This window comes from Daucus carota, chromosome 2, assembly GCF_001625215.2.
Source record: "Daucus carota subsp. sativus chromosome 2, DH1 v3.0, whole genome shotgun sequence".
In the NCBI taxonomy this organism is placed as follows: Eukaryota; Viridiplantae; Streptophyta; class Magnoliopsida; order Apiales; family Apiaceae; genus Daucus; species Daucus carota.
Genome location: NC_030382.2, coordinates 12,348,800 through 12,368,703, shown reverse-complemented (window position 1 = coordinate 12,368,703; position 19,904 = coordinate 12,348,800). Strand labels below are relative to the sequence as shown.

General features: G+C 34.6%; 1 protein-coding gene and 1 long non-coding RNA gene across 9 annotated transcripts; one reads left to right on the top strand and one right to left on the bottom strand.

Annotated features, from left to right (window-relative positions):
• Window positions 1–1,260: 1,260 nt before the first annotated feature.
• On the bottom strand, window positions 1,261–11,929 carry LOC108205868 (oxysterol-binding protein-related protein 2A). Of its 8 annotated transcripts, none has more exons than XM_017375979.2 (11): window positions 11,299–11,928; window positions 9,577–9,939; window positions 6,695–6,791; window positions 5,101–5,534; window positions 3,912–4,067; window positions 3,361–3,528; window positions 3,082–3,222; window positions 2,714–2,935; window positions 2,487–2,600; window positions 1,931–2,148; window positions 1,261–1,617 (listed from the first exon to the last, which is right to left on the bottom strand). In XM_017375979.2, the coding sequence occupies exons 1-10, from the start codon at window positions 11,647–11,649 to the stop codon at window positions 1,981–1,983; spliced, it is 2,214 nt and encodes a 737-aa protein (XP_017231468.1). In that variant the 5' UTR covers window positions 11,650–11,928; the 3' UTR covers window positions 1,261–1,617; window positions 1,931–1,980. The 8 variants fall into 8 exon arrangements, with proteins under 8 accessions (XP_017231468.1, XP_017231469.1, XP_017231471.1 ...); XM_017375980.2 differs by having other exon boundaries at window positions 1,261–1,539; XM_017375982.2 differs by having other exon boundaries at window positions 9,577–9,936.
• Window positions 11,930–14,050: 2,121 nt separating this feature from the next.
• On the top strand, window positions 14,051–16,269 carry LOC108206534 (uncharacterized). Its single transcript, XR_001804131.2, has 4 exons — window positions 14,051–14,239; window positions 14,301–14,365; window positions 14,447–15,298; window positions 16,029–16,269. It is a non-coding gene; the product is annotated as an uncharacterized LOC108206534 (long non-coding RNA).
• The last annotated feature ends 3,635 nt before the right edge of the window (window positions 16,270–19,904 follow it).

The following is a 19,904-nucleotide window of genomic DNA, read 5'->3' as shown; positions in this document are numbered from 1 at the left end:
TATGGACTGCAAAAGTTGGCCTTTAGATTACTGGCAAAGTAAACTCCAAAAACCCACGTACTTGGATGCATATAACTTCATGCAAAGGGGATTCTAGAAAGAGACATGAGTGACACGTGTCCCTCCCTAAAAATATTTTTTCACCATTCTAAATTTTGAAAAATTATACAAGTGTCCTCACAAAATAAAAAATATATAGGTGTTTTCCGAAAATTTGCTTAATGTCCTTAAAGTTGGAATCGTAGATCTACACATGCATGCAGACCAAACCTTACTAGTTGATTACCATGCCTTGCACATAAGCAGCAAAGCAAACGAGAAATACATAAAACACTGAAAGGAGGGTTCACTTTAGGTGGAAAATCAGAGAGCTGTTTAAGTGAAATAAAATCTATATATAACTTTAGTTTAGGCCACGAGGCTAATTTCTGCTCAACTTTTGGCTGAACTGGAAACCTAATTAAATTTCTGCTCAAGTTTTGGTTTTTATTAAAATAAGTGATAACAGATTCATTGATATGACTCCCGCTAATTGAATTATTAATATAAAAATTATAATATTAAAATTCATTTTCGGATATTTTCCGGGGTGCAAAGTGAAGACGGAATCTAGCTTGCATGTATACAGAAAGACGTGTGAGTAAGCACTGGACTGCCAAATATGATAATGGACTGTCAAGACGTATATTATTCATGAGACTAGACATTTTTGTAACTCTTTCTTAGAATGCCTCGAATGTCAATCAAAATTTCTGTTTCTGAAACTAGAAAAATGCATACATTCACACTAAATACATATATTATGATGTTTGAATATATCGATAAATTGAGGGGCAACCATTAAAAAAATAATTTGATGAAAAATGTGAAAAGAGAGAACAAAATAATATTTTTTTAGTTATTTAACAATGTCGATATTTTTGCTCTGATAATTGCCAGAAACAAATTTGTTTCGAGCTTATTAAAACATCAGCCCTCAGTATTTCCTTACAAAAGTTGCAGAAAATATTGGACATGTATTATTGCACCTCCTTTGGAGTTCATTCGGGAACTATTACCATCAAATTCAGCTTGTCTACAAGTCGAGCCTAAAATTTATGTTCGAATTTAAATCCTTCACAAAAGGAAACTGTGTTTTTACGAATCAAAAATCTTTTTTTTTTACGAATTAAATCTGAAGTTTAACATTATTCAGAAAACTATTTATAGGCAACTTTTAAATGCATCTTAAAGTTAATTATGACAACAATGCAGGGCAAGTGGCCATCATGAATTTTTTTTTCTTTCTTTTATCTTTCTTCTGTTTGTGAAAAGCTTTATCTTGATTATTTCTAGCAAGGAGATACAACTGATTATCTAAATAAATGATTAGCCGAAGGCTAAAGAAGTCTAAGGAACTATAACAAATCAAGAGACAGAGGTAGAGATAGCACAGTACACTAACTGTCACGAGAACCTTGATCCTGGTGTGAGAGATATCTTCTCGATCCATCTCCAGCCATAGTATTCCCACTCAGGCCATAGTATTCCCACGACAACCTGACAATTAGGACTAGGTCATGTGCAGAGAGTTTCTTCTACTATTTTCTACTTGAAGGTCTTATTTTACTGCATCAGCTGACATGATGTGCAGATAAAGTAGGTAAGCAAACATTTTTAAAGCATGCTCGTGAACTAGGAAATTACTCCAGTATAATCCTATATATAGAATAAAACATACAAACTCATAATTCATATAGGTAATTACAACACAGATGTACATTACTTTCAAAAGTTCTTATATTCTTTTAGACTAGCAATAAAGCCTTGTGGTGGTGGTGTATTTAGCAAGAGAATTTATAATTTCCAAAAATTTAGCGTCTGAGAAGCTAGCTACTAAGCCACTAGTACTGGTTATTTAATTTTTATGGAATTAGAAAAATTTGAATACCTCTTTGAGATCAGAATTAACCACAGCAATACAGCATCAGTCATTTAGTTTTATGAATTAACAACAGCATCGGTGAACTCGCCAAATATATCGGGGCAGTCATTCCATTTTCCTGTTCCTCGTGCTTCCCAATAACCACCAGCATAGCAGAAGGAGGAATCCTCACTTTCTCTTTTGAACCATCTGGCCTTCCACCCATTTTCTTGTAGTTTTCTCGACTATGTAACAGAAGGGAATTACGGTCAATAACCTTGAAAATATTTAATCGGGGGAAGAACTGACAATGTACACATGCAACATATAAAATGGTTTAGAGAATGTAAACTTCTTCATTCTTATAATTTCTGTCTATTTTAGTGCATATATTGTTATGCAGGTTTTTTCAAATGTCGGTCACTTGAAAAACCACATTGGCAGATTTTAATGTGGTCCTTTACTAAACAGAAGTTTGTGTGAACCAATAAATTACTGGAGTTCAAACGTCACCTTCAGTACATCAGTAAATACATTGATTCGCAAAATTTGAGATCATATAAAAAGAAAATCATATACATACCATCCTCTGCCGTGTTTCCAACCTTAGCTTCTCTGCATTTGCCTTGTCATACTCGCCATTCTCTAGATGTCGTTGATCAGGCCTAAGTCTTGAATCCGTGGGGGGGAGCATCTCCTTAATCCGTGATCAAATACCCATGATCAGACAAAGCTATAAAAGACAATTAGATATATATAAGAGGAAAGAGAAGATGCATATGAAATAATTGTTCAATATGTCATCTCTACCTGTAGTCCTGGTGTTAACTCATTTAATGTGATAGCGAATGGCGTTAAGTTGTACCGGGTAAGATTAGGAGGTATTTCGTTCCTTTTCCATAGCAGAGATGCATCAGAAAAATCTTTGGCCTTGGCACTCCCATCTCCTTTGGTATAATACATGCTGTCATCCCACTTTCCCCAGAGTGAAGCAACTTTTTTCCCAGAGACGCCCTCAACAAAACCATGAACCTGTGCATCAAGTATGATATCTTGAGATAGGAGTATAACTGAGATACACAATGGTATAGGTAATGACATGAGTTCTAAATCTTTAATTTAGGCAGGCAACTAGGTACAAATTGCCCTTAAATAGTTAAAATCTCAGATCATGTTACCTGACGGGGATTTCGATCAAGAATAGATTGCTCTTTAAACTTAAGGTTGCATGAATACTGGCGATTACCACTAATTTGCATTGTTCCGTGGTGATCACAGTATAATTTTCCAAGAATAAGATTATAAATGGAAGTTGTGACCTGAGGAAAGCATACCAAGTTGATCAAGATCAATTTCAACTTCAGAAAGGAAAAAGGAGGGAACTGACACATGCCCAAAAAACAAATTCCCATCTACATATCATAAGAATAATCATAACATAATTATGAGATCCAAACCTTGCTCCACTGAAATATCTCGCCATCATCAAACTCTAGCGTAAGTGTTCCAACAGGATCAAGCTGAATCGATCTTCCCCAGAATTTTGATCTAAGGTTGCTGTCACCCCAAAATTTCCATCCTTTACCTTCACAGTGACAGGCAATGAGGGTTGGATGATGACTTACCTGTTTCCAGATATCAAAACATATAAATACAAGATTACAAGACATTTACAAAGAGCAGCAACTAAGGAAATCTGCATGTCACAAATATGGGTTTTCTTCAACTTGTCCACATTTTTTATTATTTTAAGTTTAGGCTAGCAAGCAAAGACCTGTGATAAAGCACAGAAATAGCATTGACTGCCTTTTTCCATAGGAAAGTTATATCTCAAGCTAAAATACCCAGCTTAAATTATAAATAGCACTATGGCAAGAATTAATTTAATTCATTATGTCATTTTAGGCCGTAAACGAGAGAGAATGGTAATATATTGATCACCCTTTAGCATTTATATATCTATATCCTTTACATAATATGGAGGGAGGGGGAGATGATGTGTTGGTACCTTTTCAGAGAAGAATCGCAGTCCCTTCTCAGGATAGTCAGCTTCATAAGTTTCCCCTAGCATAGGATTAAAGGGTTTACAATGCCGCCCATCAGAGGATGCATATCCAGAAACCGCAAAAGCAGCAACATTCAATATTCTAAGAAGGCTGTTTCCCTACAAGAACAATACAAACAGGTTAAAGTGTGTAAAGAAGGGGAGAGTGACTTTTAGAACTATTTGAAACAGGATACTGTACTACCAGGCCCGTCCCAGAGGCAGGGCCAGCAAGGTGACCGCCCTGGCCCATGCTTCTTATAGGGCCCAAAATTTAAGCATCTTAGAGCATCTCCAAGGGTAATATCTAAATTCATTAGCTATAATGTTTATCTAAATGGAAAATACAATTGTTTTGCTAACAGTAAAGAAATACACTCCAATGGTGTTATGTATAATTATTATAAGCTAAATTATACCTAATAGCTTTTTTGGTTCAACAAATCTACTGAATGATACGTAGTTATCTATAATTTTTTTGCTAAAGGGTGATGGTTGGAGTACAACATTTTTTACATATTATCTAAAAGGGCCACCTAGATGACACATAGGATGACACATAGATTTTTAGCTAACAGTTTTCAACCGTTGGAGATGCTCTTATATGATATATATAAGATAGGTTTTTTCCAGCTACTCGTGAGTCTGTGTGTTACTATGTCATACTACAGATTTTTTTCAATTTCACAAAATTAGACCCATTGACATCTTCGGGTAATCAATTTCTCTAGATTCAAAAATTTAAAGGCTGATTTATAGGTTTTTTATCTTGATTTCATTATAATTTATGTATTTACATATTCACCTAAATGAATCTGAATTCGCAGTATCTTACTTTTCTTATAAGGAAAAAAAACTGGGGTAAGGGGGGGATTTTAATTTCGCCCTAGGCGCTCATATGGTATAGAACGACCCTGTATACTACTCAAAACAGTAATATTCACAATTGACATGTCAGATGTGGAATCAGGTATATGTGTTTGAAAGATGACTGTTATGGAAGTACTTATAGTGGAAATAATCTTTCCAGAAAATTATAAGCAGTTCAGGTATGAAATTTGAAGTACGAATTCTCTTACCTGAGGACTAAACATAAGTACAAAAAAAAACTGGTAGAACAAATAACCGAAAGAAGCAACATTAAAGAGTATACCTCTTTTCCAAGCTCATATGCGCGATCTAAGAGGTAAGAATACTCCAATTCCTCAAAGCATTTTTGGAGAGAAGATATTGGCTCATTAAAATACACTGGCAAACAGACACGAGTCAAATCCTTTCCCACCATATCCTTGATCATAGACCAAAGACTAACCCCTTTCTCCTTTTCAACCGGATCTGGTAGCTTCTTACGCCTTTCGATGTGGGGATATCCAGAGTTTCTGGGATCAATTTTGACATTAATGTTTTTTGCACCGTTGATTGTACTGACTTGTTTATCGCTGTTAAGTGTCTGATCAATAGAGCCAAAACTAGTAGTTGGTTCTAGAAAATTATCTCTGGTGTCAAAAAAATATGTTTCCTCTTCATCTGAAACATCATCAAGTTCTTGTTTCTCTACATCATCAGATGATTCAGTGGTGCTGTATTCTGCATGCCAAAGTAATATATCATGCCAATGTAAGAATTTATACAACATTATTCATGTCCACAATAATCAAATTTACATATGTAACAGATGCAATGCAAATGACTATACATTACAAAACAGTAAACTAAGAATAGTAATGCAGGTTGGAAGTCTTTGTGGTAAGACATTGTAATTTAATGTAACTAGACAGTTCGGATTACAAGGTCCATGAGATGAATATTAATACAGTAGAGAGAGAACTGACTGCACTTTCTCATGTTTCAAATAAACTGGTAGGTTGAGAGGAGCAGGAGAAAATTAAGACCAAACTTTTTGGGTAATGAAGATATGTCTTGTTAAGATAACAGAAATGATGTTGACTTGAAGAACGTGTAGACGGTACAAAAGGAAGAACGATATGCTAGCAGGAACTTCTTCAAGCTGAAAAATAACGAGAAAACAGAACCGTGATGGACATACCAAGTAGCTACCCAGACTCATGGCAATAAGTGAAGAAAATATTAAGCATCAATACTCCAAAATAACTTCAAACTAATTCATAGTCTTTCCTGGTATCATCAGTACTCTTCAGTTCAATAGCAATATCTTAGTTGGTTTATTCAATTCAGTAGGAAAGAAACCCCTGATTTAACACAGGGTATAATCAATTTGCAGTGATGACTCAGCAAGTGGCCTACCAGCAATAAGAGTATTTCACGGGTCCTTAACTTGAGAACTGGGAAAAAAACTAGTTGTCGCATCGAATGCCAGGAATCATAGTGGGACAGTGTAAGTGATATATACAGATGTTAACAATGAGAGTATCTAGGACACATGCAATTGGAATGGTTAAGTAGCCAGCTCTCCTAATGAAAACACAAGGTGTTCGAAGATATCCTTAATTGGATCATATAGTATACTCAATAGGTCTCAAATTTAAGTTCAATTTGGAGTAGCGTAACTACAAGTCATCAGTGTCCATTAATATAGTTGACTGGAATTATAACACCTTAACTAGATAGACTTGGCTGTCAAACTTATAAATAGTAACCATTTCCTAAAGTAAGATTTTATTCAAGTTTGTATTTGGGTTTCCCTTGTTCAACAATTATACAGGTTGCCTTTTCATGTGTCTGTGTGTGTTAAGAGAGGGAGAGGGAGTTATATATATATCACAGACCACTGTACTTTCCGTGCCCAACTGCATATTCATGCTTTGACAAATGATATTCATCACCATCCTGAACACCAGAAGTTTCAGCTTCAAAATTGGCCGCCTGTACATGCAAAAACACAGATGCTTTAGCAATGTTTACTAATAGGATCTTGCATCTAGGTGCACTCGAAATGATTCAAGAAAGTCAATCAGCAGTGTGTGTGTGTGCACGTGAGCGCGCGCAAAGAAAAGTAAATATATGTACTAAAAATACATATGCACTGAAGAACAGGACCAGGTGAATTTAGCTGAAATCTGGCACTAAATAAAGTAAACATAGCCACTAGATTTTCCAGAGAAGTATTAAATAGCCATTTTTTATAATGTTTATCTGTAAGCTTTATTTTTTATCACTAAGCTATATTTTTTTACATGCCAAATAGAATCCAGAGTCACTTCTTGTAGTTAACCTAGATCTTATCAGAAGCTATCTACGTATTCTAGTTTCAATCACATTTATTTGTTAAATTAGTTTCAATCGCTTTTGAGCGAATACAGATAAAAATTAGAACATAGGCCCACAAAATATATGTAAAATTTTGTTTTCCCAGGTATTGCTACTTGGAACCTAAATCACTATAATATTAATCAGCAAATAAAAATCAAGTTTAACACACTTGTAAATATACTTTATTAAACTATACACTTCCACTCCATCATACTAAACTGACCTGAAAAAGATGTAGGTGGCTTAAAGCGTCAAGCAAGACAAAATTCCAAAGTATGTGATAATATACATCGGCGGGGAAAACAGTCATCTGAACAACATCTTATATATCCTTATGTAAATCTTTTATTTTATCAACTGATTGGGCTTTCTATTTGTTAGAAAGATATTAAATGGTATTAGTCTACCTTTTTTTGGTGCCTAATGTTTATTATCTTTTCAAAATATTGTTAATTAATATATGTCATGCTTATGAGGCTTAATTAATACAGTCCATATGTGCATTATCCTTCATTCCATATATATTGGAGGTAAAGTTGAAGTATGCAGAAATTAAGAGGTAAAGCTATAATGACTTATTGGATTAGATTAAAGAAGATTCAGATAATCTAATAATAACAGGGCTTTATTCCAAGCCAGGTATTAGTTGCAGGTTATAGAGATTACAGAATGAAACAGATGTAGTGAAGATAGTTATCTATAGATATGGAGAGAGATTATATTAAAGATCTGTTGCAAACATAATTAGAAGAACGAAAAATTTTGATAAAAATGGACCACGCAACATGACTATTAATATGTCAGAATAAAAGAATAATGAAATGTGAAGGGTAAGTAGGAGATAATGTAGGCAATGAGGAACTGAAAGTGCATGATCCTGAGAGAAAAATTGAAAATGAGATCACTGCAGATTTATGGACATGAGCCTGGAAGACTGTAGCTGCAAATGCAACTGACATACTCAAAAGAAGGCAAAATAAGTGATTGTCAACTGCGAAGAAAATGCAGAAACTGCATCCGATGTACAGAAGTGATGATGAAGACGGAAGAAGCTTGAAAGAAATTGAAGAGATCAAGCTAGATAAACTTGTTGAGATTAGAATTTTTGATCACCGGGAAATGACCTGCATTAAATCTCAATCAATTGCTGAAGATTAGTCCTAAAGTTCCCCTTTTCACATCATATAGCCTATTTGTTTAACATTGTAAGTAACCTATTACTTAAAGTAAGTTGAAAGCAACATATCACCGTGGGAAGTATATCCACGACTTCATGTCAAACTTCAAGGTCGAGCTGTAACCTTAAATATTTACTAGTAAAATTTGTGGGTTTAACTTTGTTAAATTTACAGTTTCAGTTGCAACTTTTGAGGCACTAATGCTTTTCAAACAGATCAAGACAAAGGTAGGCCCACCCAGTTTACCTATTTTTGCTACTTCACTACACGGACATATGTAAAGAAGTCGGATGCTATTTACATCTTCTTAAACGGTGTGCATGCGATCATGAAGTAAAAAATAATATTGAGGATGAGAACAACTAGATTACTCTGCTGTATAACACCCACTCATTCAATACCTTAACTGTGTAACTTGCCTTATGATGTGTACTCAATTATAGCTCTATTGGGTTATATCTAGTAAACAACTAGATTACCCTGCTGCATAACACCCACTCATTCGATACCTAAACTGTGTAACTTGCCAGATGTCGTTTATTCAATTATAGATCTATTGGGTAGTACTTCCTCATTATATAGCTGAAATCATGCTTTTATCAATTTATATAAGGTGTTTCAGAAAATATAATGTACAAGTACTCGACCTTTTCATAAAAGGCCTCTACATCAAAGAACTTGGCCGACACAATTTTGTCATCATGCTGTTTTCATATTGATTATTACATGTAAAAGAGGCCACAAAAATTCATTGACATTGCCCAAAAAATTAATACTTTAACTTGTAAAACATGCCGAACAGCAACTAAGATTTGGTCATTTCTACAACAGAAAATTATAGGAAAACTTGGTGTAACATTATTAAATTTAGTTTGGTAATTAATGCTTTCTACTTCCAGTTTTGCATTCATATGTATTGGCTCTTCATATAATTCTCAGTGAACAAAAAAAACTCCTTGAATGGTCATACTTAAATAGTCATACTTAAATCAAATTTTAAGTTATTTATTTTAGTATATAGATGTGTAGGGGTTCAAGCTGTTTCTGCATATGACCAGACAGCTGGTATGTGTATGACTCGAGGAGTATATACGGATGTAGCAATACAATTGACCACAATTATAATAACCAGCTACCAGTGGATGTTATTTAGAGCCTTGGTAAATATGGGAATTCAAGTTTTTGATTAATATTAAGATTAACTAAAAGATGCAACTTACCTCAAATTGCCTTAATGTGTCCAGCAAATTGGAACGCTCTTCGCATAGAACTTTGACTTGTCCTTCTAACTCTGAAAATTCTGAGAGCATAATCTGCTCACAGTCCTTGACAAGTGTCTCACTGATCCCATCTTCAAGCAATCGTTTCTTAAGCCTTGCAGTAGATATCGATATATCACTTGCTATAAGGGAAAAATTATCATTTGAAGGTCTGAGTGAAAAAAGGCTCCTAGTTGAAATCAAAGCTTTTATCCAATCTACTCTCTCTTTCCTGGAATGTGTCCTCAGGTGAAGTGTCTTGGTAGCAGTAAATATGTAAAACCGTCTACTATCTGACTTGCTCTCTCTAAACGAAGAGATCTGCTAAGAAAATCCAACGAAAAATATCTCAAAATTAAAGCAAAGCCAGATATCATATATAACTCTCAAATGTTCAACATGATCTACTACATAAGATAACTAAGCAAACTTAATGTAAAGTAAGCAATTAAAACAAGCAACTAGAGATCTCCCCTCATTTACAAAAAAATAAAGGTAATTAACCAATTAATTAAAATATCAAGATCCATACCAATGAAACAACTAATAAAATATCAACTTACTGGGTAAGAAAACAAAATTACACCATCAACTAAGCAGTTGAAACAGTACCCATTATACAAAAATGAACGACATAGTCTAAACCGTCCATGTCAAAGTAGTAATGAGTAATGACACCTGCAAATTACCCAAATGGATCCAAACCCTCACCCAGATAATTAATATCAAAAATTTAGAAGAAAAAAATTGGCCAACCCCAAACTCTTTGATTTCCCAGACAGAATTTGAGTTTAATAATGTCATGTTAGCAGAAAGAACACAGCAATTCAAGAATATGCCATAAAATATCAGGCAAAAAAAATCTATTTGTCCAGTTTTCCAGATGCATAGTCCCAAGATATAAATAACTAGACAAGTCAAAATGAGAAGGGTAGATCCACCATTTGATTATAAACACTGTATACAATTGTTTATATTATCTTTTACACATTATAACAAAACATAAACTATACAATATTATATACAAAAAAGATGCTGAAGTGCTCAGTTCATTGCAGTGACAGATAGAACCAGCTAGAAACAAGATTGAAATGGAGGTTACAGACTTACAGGCAAAAGATTAAACAACTTGTGGAAAAAAACAGTGTTCTCAATAGTTGATTAACAAAAAATCTTGATGTGACCACCAAATTGTAAAACTAAAAAAACTAAAAAAAACCCAAAAAACCTAGGCCTGCTATGAACATAGCTAGGGCATTATATTTTCATGGCTGCATTTTCACCTGATGATGTGACCCACTGTAGATAAACATCAATTTCCCCATTATAAAACTAGTACTAAATATTATATTAGTACATACTTTTTACATACATTACCCAAATGAAGTGGAGATCTAGTGGTTAATACACTCCTAAAGCTCAGATATCAAGAAATTATGTTTACAGAATTATATAATGTAGCCTTTTTCATCACTCAAGTCATAGTTTATTTATTTTCTCGGGAACATTTCTGATAGTTACTGTATTAGTCCTTTACATGATACATGTACACAAATGTCCCTGATTTAAGTGGTAGCCATACATTTTTAATTAGGTTAAGTCCTTTTTATCCGTGCCTCGGGTTTCTGACAGATGATTGTTGCAACATATTTAACGCTTAACGGGAGTACGTGTATATGTTACCTTGAGATGAACAATGCCGGCGGACTTGCCGGAGGTACTAAGACCGGAGAAGCGGCTGGAAGAAGCGTCGCCGATGATGCGAACTTCATTTTGAACCGGTAATTGAGCTCGATTATCGACACGATGAAGTTTAGAGTATGAAATTACGCCATTGCGCAGGATGAACCAGCGAGATCTCCAGCCTTTGCTGTAATTAGTCCACTTGTATAAAACTCCGGCGAAGCAGCTACCTGAGTCAGATCCACCGGAGCTGGGCTCCGGCGCGGCGGAGAGTTTTAAGTCCGGCGATTGGTCTCCGGTGGAGGTCTCTAGGGTTATACAACACAATGGATGCATTTGCTTTGCACGCATTGTTATAAGTAAAAGGGCTTATATATAGACACATTCAAAACCTAGAGAGAATGGAGTGAGAGAGAGAGAGAGAGGTGTATGTATAATTAAGGGGGTAGGGTGGAGTAGAAGAGTTGTAAAGCCATTGTCAACTCGCTTAAGGAGAGAGAGAGAGGGAGAGAGACTGTGAACTTGTTTAGAAAGGAAGGGGGAGAGAGAGAGATTTTGAACTTGCTTGAGAGAGAGATTGTTCACTTGCTTGAGAGAGAGAGAGAAAGAGAGGGGGGTGTGAAATGTGTATTGAAGGACAGTTGTATATATAGTGTGGAACTAGATTTTGTAAGTAGTTGTGGTCAAGGATGTTGCAACGACTCATTGTTGTTTTGTTTATAGAGCGCGGAATATCCAGATTTGTGCTTTCTCAAAAAATAACAATAAAATTAACGTCTTTCATTTTGAGGATATTTGATATATAATACTCGCTTACAATATTTTATCATTTATATTTTAAATTTAATTGAAATACAACAATCATATAGATCGAATTTTTAAATATTTAAACTTAATTGATGATAAAAAAAATTTATTAAAACATGTTATATACTCCCTCCGTCCCGATCATTTCTATACAGTTTCCTCTTTGGGACGTCCCATCATTTCTATACATTCTTAAAATAGCAACTTTTAATAATGTAAAACACTATTACACCAACTACTTTCTTCCACTATCTTCATTTTATAATAATATAAACACTATTACACCCACTACTTTCCCCCACTATCACACATCTATAATTAAATACAAATGGGTCCCGTCATTTTACCCACTTTTCATCTAACTTTACTCATTTTTTACATTTTTCTTGGTATCCGTGTCCACACCAAACGTATACAACCTACTGGGACGGAGGGAGTATTAAGTAGACCCGTAGAGTAATAGCGACTGGCTTATAAAACTCGACCCACCAATAAAATTATTAATATTTCAGTTTTAATATAATAATAAGAATAATAATAGTATAATATTGTATAAATATTTAGTATAAATTTATGATATTTATACAATAGTATTGATCAAACTTTTAATGTTTCGAGTTTAATAATATAGTACCCCCTCCGTCCCTCCCATTTCTTATCGTTTGGGTTGGGCACGGAGGTTAAGAAATATGTATGAAGTAGTGGAAAAGAGAAAGAAAAGTGGGTGAAGTGGTGGGACCCATTGATTTTTAATGTATAAAAAGAAGATGGTGGAGTAAAAGTAGTGTGAAAAGGAAATAAAAGTGAAGAAGTGGCGGGACCCATTGACTATTTTGGGTAAGTTTTGAAATGTAAAGAATTGGATGGGACATCCCAAAAAGGAAAGTGTAAAGAAATGAGAGGGACGGAGGGAGTATAGATTTGTGTAATAAATTTATAAATTATTTTTCATATATTTGTTAGACTTATTTTAATTTTAAAAGTTGACTTTATAAAATATAATTATTTAAAATTTGATTTTTATATTATTCATTTCATATATAACAGATTATAATTATCAATCAACTTATACAAACACATTCACTTTTAACTTGTTCTTGCCAAAAATAAAAAATTCATTAATACTTTAAATCATTCGAGATTACAAAACACGATCAGCTATGAAATTTAGATTAGCTCGATATAAAATGAGCGTCTTGTTCGCGGACCGCTTTACAAAATTTAATACAATATTTTAGTTGTATCATCAAACTTCTGAAACCCTCAACCACTGGACCCAAATACGAAGGAGTAGCAGAAGAGCATCTACTAGCCTGAACTTAAGCCAAAAAATCAGTGTCAAGTATCACAACTTGCCTTTCATTTTCTTTCATCCAACTCAATACTTCTTGGATATTTATAGCTTATGCCAACTCCAGATTTATGTTCCCTTGCATGCACTTGGATATTGCTTCGATTATCCACTACGCCATATATGACCTACCGCAATGGTATGATCGCAGGTGTTGCAATATTATGTTGCATTAGAGTCACTAATCCATACCTATGGCAACGGTAACCATTCATGTCCACATCATGTTGCAATAGCCAAAATTATGTGTTGCATAGAGTAGAGTATTAGTAAAATAATTATTTTTAATATGATAATAAAATTAAACTAAAATACTTTTAAATGATTAATTAATAAAATATAATTTATGAAAAGACTAAATTTGAGAATACAATATTAATTTTAGTATCATCTCTTTAAATTAATTAATTATAACTAAAATAATAAATTTGAAACTAATTAATTATGTATTGAACAATAAATACTGGAACTGAATTATAGTTTTTAAAATATAAAATATTTATTTTTTAAATAATTAAGAAATTGAAAATAAGATGAATTATTAAAAAAAATAAACAAAATAAAAATCGGGTATGCCGCGTTCTAAAAAGTGAGCGGCAAACTTCCCCCCTTCATTTCATTTGAGACATTTAGACACAGACACCAAACTCCACACACTCGCACAAACTCACTCCACAGTCCACCCACCCCACTCACTGACCTCGGCTGAAACACCTCTCGGCTGCTCAACTTACCTCTCCGTTCAAATACACAATCTCTACTGCTGAAATCACCAGTGATTAGGTAAGCTCCGGCACCTCTCACCCTCAAAATCAACTCTCAATTGATTAGGGATTGATTTCAGGTCTTCAATCGGGGCTGGGGCTTTGATTGAGAGCTTCTCCATTTCGCGGAATTAGGGCTTTTGGTGTATAGTTCCTTGTCTTCATTTTGCTTTTCATTTTACTTTTCGCTATAATATTCTTAATTTTGTGTCTTTATTCTTCTTAGGGCTTCGATTGAATTGGGGCTCCAGTGGAAGTAGGGTTCAACAGCGTTTCACTTTAATTGCAGCTTCGATTTGCTTTGATTTAAGATACAATCTGCTGTCATCCTTTGCTTTTCACTTTAAATGTTTGCTTTGTTTTAGATTTTATGTGTAAATGCATGTCTATCTTAGTAGCTTTGTTGTGATTTGTGGTCATATGTTATATTACCCATCCCTCTCCCTCTCCCTCTCCCTCTCTTCCTCTCCCTCTGTGTCCCCTCTGTCTCTCCCCCTTCTTTATATCTTGGTGAATTTGTTAAAGGTGTAGAGCTTGTTGAGTCAAATTTAATTTTTGTTTAGTGAAGATATGTATCAAGTTATTAAACATGTTAACAGTGTTCAGTAATCAATTTTCTATGATATTTCTTAAAGAATTGTTTCTTCAAGTTCTGTTTCTAACTTAAAATACAAACTACCATATAGAACCATATCCATTAATGTTGTGAGATGCATTCTCTCAAATCCACAAATATATCACTATGTACTTCATTTTTTTCTGGTTTTTTGTGTTCTCGTGAAGTTATTCAGGTACTGGAAAGTGTTGAAACAACTGCAGAGAAAGCGACCCGATAGTAGGAGCTTGGTCAGGTGTGTTCAGGAGCTGAGGATGAAGGGGGCTAGCTTTCATTTGTTTAAAGAGCCTCTGAATGCAAAGAGAATGAAGAGTTCCAGTGTCGAGATCAAGAGAAAGCCATTGACAGGGTGTTCTTAGAGTCTCACAACTATTTGTCTAATCTGTTTGACTGGCTTGCTCTTCCTGCTTCCAGAATTATTCTCTGTGTTTAAAGCTACTTCCAAATGCAGCCATACTCCAGGTACGATTGTTTATGCAACAAGATCAAACAAAATCAGATGGACATTACAAAAAAAAGACATCAATCAAGATATTGGCGCTAGAATAATTTATAACATTTAACATGTGATCCCAACATTTATATTTGGTTATACTTGATGACTAGTTACATTGTGAAGTTAGCGGATAAATGCTAGTCAATAGTGCTCAATTTTCTTATAAACAGGGTTATCATTTTAGTTTAGTTTTTCTCGGCAACCATTTCAGTTTAGTTTTTCTGGACAGGACAACTTTTAAGAAAAAAGGATTGATATGGATGCACATATAATTATCTGTAGTAAACCTGAATATTAAGAGATAATTATCTTACATGTAGTGTGGATTCATATTTATTGAACTTCACACCATATGATATACAGCTCCTATATGCCGAATGAGGTTAACTGTGCTTCTATGTCTTGAGCTTGATAAAATATCAAATAATGGTAACATGCACTACAATAAAACGAGGATTTTTATTTCCCTGCAAAATAGCAAATGATATCTTTGTTGAAGTTGATATAAAATCAGTGCACCAATTCAATAAAGATTTTGAAGCTCTGAAAATGCCAAATGATCTATGTTTAACTTTTAAAAAAAACCGAATAAAACTTTCTTTAATTTATAAATAGGCACTTGGTGTTATTATAGTTGCTATAACACATAAAATTTACCTAGCACTTATTAGATTTTTTAAATGATCCATATTGCAGGTCCTGAGGCTTCAATCTTTAATTTAATAGATTTTATAGATGATGCTCAAATGGCTAAGGCCGATGACATTTCAAGGAGCTGTATGATGGAAGCAAGGTTCTTGAAATTTATGGCTAGAGAAACTATGTAGCTTCGTTTGATTTGGTAGTTATTTTGATTTGGTTCGAATTATTAGGTACTTTAGTTTGTATAAAGAAACAATTTATTGGGATGTTTAATATTTAAATAGTATATTTTCAATTCCTTTCAATAAATAATGTTGTCTTTCATTAATAAAATGTTGCAATTGTGAGACTGACACGTGTCTCCATCTGGTAGGGACACGTGGCAGCCACTGAATTGACATGTGGCACCCAGGTGGCGCACAAAATGGGGTCCACACGTGGGACCCGCACATGGTCCAACTTTTTTTTGAATACCGAAGGTCTAACGCAACATAAAATTTCGGTTGCAATAGGGTAGTTGGATGTTGCAATAGCATATCTATTGTAACAGAAAATCCCATGTTGCAGTAGGTGACCATTATGTTGCAACAGTGGCCTAGGGCAACATCGAAAAAAGCAACTTAATTTTTATGTTGCAATAGCCTTTTTTTGGGCTATTGCAACATATTTTGGGGTTATGGCATCATTTTTTGGATGTTGTCGTAGGCCATATATGGCGTAGTGATCTAACGATCGAGTATGATCATAAGCTATCATTGAAACACTATAGTGACTAGACTTCTTAAATACTACAGCATCAGTATTTATTTTAACTTCACCTTCGGTTGGACATTCCGGTTGCAATTTGCCATCTCTGCCTAGGTCATAATTAAACCCAAGAGAATTATGGAATGACTTATTTTGCGCACTCTTCCATATGTGAAAATGTAGATTTGTGAATACTACAACATCTAAAGGTTTCATTCCCTTTTGGTTCCAGACTACGACATTTCTATTTCTCTAAAGTGACCATCAGACATTAGTTAGTGATATACAATGCATAATTATCATTTAATAATAATATCATAGACTTGACTGAATATGATAAACAATTATATATAAAGTAGGGGAGTAATAGAGGTAAAGATAACATCACACGGCACGCCCATGTCAAAATGTACAAATCAACTATAGTTGACTTAATTGTTAAGTGACTCAATTGTAGCTTGACAGGCAGTATGGAGGTGCACATGAGGTAAGGCTTGAACTATAGCAATCATACCTTATTCTACGGTGCTAATAGGACTATACTATAAATACATGTCTTTTGACACATTCAAGAGGGGGACTCGAGCTATCACAAATATTCACTCTTGAAAGCATACGAATCACATATCTCTCTCATTCTCTACTTATGCTTTTATGTTCCGATCACTGATTATCACGCCGGAGGTGCTTCACGGGACACACACCCCGTGCGGTGTTGTTTTGCAGGTCCCCAACCTATCTCAAATCGCCCGGAACAGTGACAAATAACACATCAACGAGCGGAGTCATTATCAGTTAAAAAGTATTTGGGGTCTTTATAAGCACAAGCAAATACCTAACATATACCAATTTGCTAGCACATTTGAGCTGATCTGTGGTGGATTGTTGGGTCCGGTATATACATCTACTTGTGGGTTTGGGATGTTATTAATGGTATCATAGCTTTACCCGGTTGAAAGTAACAAGTCACTGCCCGGGTTTCGTAAGTTTAATTGTGTCCTCGTCGAGCATATAAGAAGGGTATTTGTAACATCCCACATCTGTTAGTTAAAGAGTATTTGGATCCTTTATAAGCACAAGTAAATAACTAATGTATATCAATTTGCTAGCATTTTTGGGCCGACATGTGGTGGGTTGTTGGGTCTGGTATGCATTTAGTTTTGGCATTGGGATGTTATATATAATTATCTTCCTTAATTAGCTCCTCCGTTGTGTGATGTTGCATAGGTGTATATAGTCGATGCAAAAGAGTCGTACTATAAAGATATGAAGGATATATCATCTACTGCTCGTTGTTGCAGATTAGGCATGTAATGATAACATCCACCCTTATAACTTAAGTTGTTCTTTTGTAAATTAACAATCTGTCATATCCCTCCACGCAAATCATTTAACCTTCGGTGATACTTTCAGTTTCTAGATCTTCCTTCAAAAACTAGAATTATTGTTGTAAGAACCGTCAACTACATTATAATGGATAGTTTAAATCACCAGTTATCAAACCATTGATCATGTCAAGCAAGAAACTGTTTTTCTGAATCTATCCGCGATGATAAGTCTACTGAGATGGAGTCATCAAAAGCTCCTACTTTGTTTAGCCCCAGTTCAAGTCCTCAGGCTAAAAAGGTTAAAATGAACCCTTGAGTGGACACTTTTTCGTCTAAATCTACGGCTCCCCCGATTACTTATGGTTACGTCGTTGATGCTAAACCATCAACCTTTGCATACTTACTTGGGGACTTGTTGCTTGCACGGACTATGGAAGCTCACTCAACAAAAAATCTTGAACGTATAATTGACGAATCAGATGTCTATGCTTTTCGCGTAAATGTTTGTTAAAATTTATCCACTTGTAACGCCTGTCTTATCATCTTTATTATGCGTTTTCTTGATGCGTGTTGATTTCGCAGGCTTTGCAAACTTCTCTAGCAGCGCGAGCTGTTTATAAACGCTACTTGAACACCTTTAAAGATCTCGAGCGAGAGCACAACGGGTGCGCATTAAAACTCCAAGCTGCCAACAATATGATTGAATCTCATCAAACATCCCTTGAGAACGTCTAGAAGGAATTTGACGAGTTCGTCGTACAAGTCCAATCCTTGGAGCAATAGATTCATGATGGTGCTCAGAAGACTATCACTCAACAGATTATGAAAGCTTGTGTTGAGACGATGCTTGAGTATCATCGTGGTGAATAGACGTTGACTGATATTACAGATTCGGTGCGCATCTACAATGAAGCTTATCAAGATGATGTCTTTGCCCCGGAAGGCTTGGAAGGTGATGAGAATGCTGAGAGGTCTCCTGTTAGTATTGGTGTCCTAGAGACAATACTATTGTGTTCTATCGTAGACATTTATGGATTATGTTATATTGATTATGGAATAAATATTTAATGTGTCTTTATTTACTGCGTAATAAATTGAAAGCATAATAAAAGTCCTTGGAATATTATATGTAATTCTATATCTCTAAGTACGTGACTTAGAAATGAGATTATGAGAATAATATCAATATTCCTAAATGTCCCTAGTCGAGTATCATTGTTAAGGGACAATAATGATGCATTAAGACTAGTATGTTTGTTGACTGATGATCACATCTCATTGATCATAGGTATAGTGATGCTAAAGTCAAGAACATAAGTGCATGTATCGACACATGGCACTGGAATGACCCACCGTGAGAGTTTACATGTTAATAAGTGTCATTAGAAATTCTCACTGTGATAATGATGTAATGATCCTCTGACTTGATATCATTATATTTCTATATGAGAATTAATATACTTTGGTTGCACTAAAAGTTACCTTTGACCGGGTAATGATGAAATGTACATTGGGTATATTATGAATCGTATGAGAAATATGAATGATCTAGAAAGGATTTAACCCTCCTATTTTAGGAGTGATATTATTGGCCTCTTGATTGAGTGAGACTATAAAATGCATGGCCGTGCTCAAATATTGATTTGTTTAATAGTCTACTCATTGATCAAGGAAATTCGGATTAGACGATGAAGAGGATGACACAATACATGCCTTGAGTCTGATCTATAATATAAGGTTAAAGGGATTATATTACATTGTACATTATTCACAAAAGGTTTAATTGAATCACCAATTATTATTATTACTTGGGTAGCAATGATGTATTACTAGATGCCGCTCATTGTTTATAATT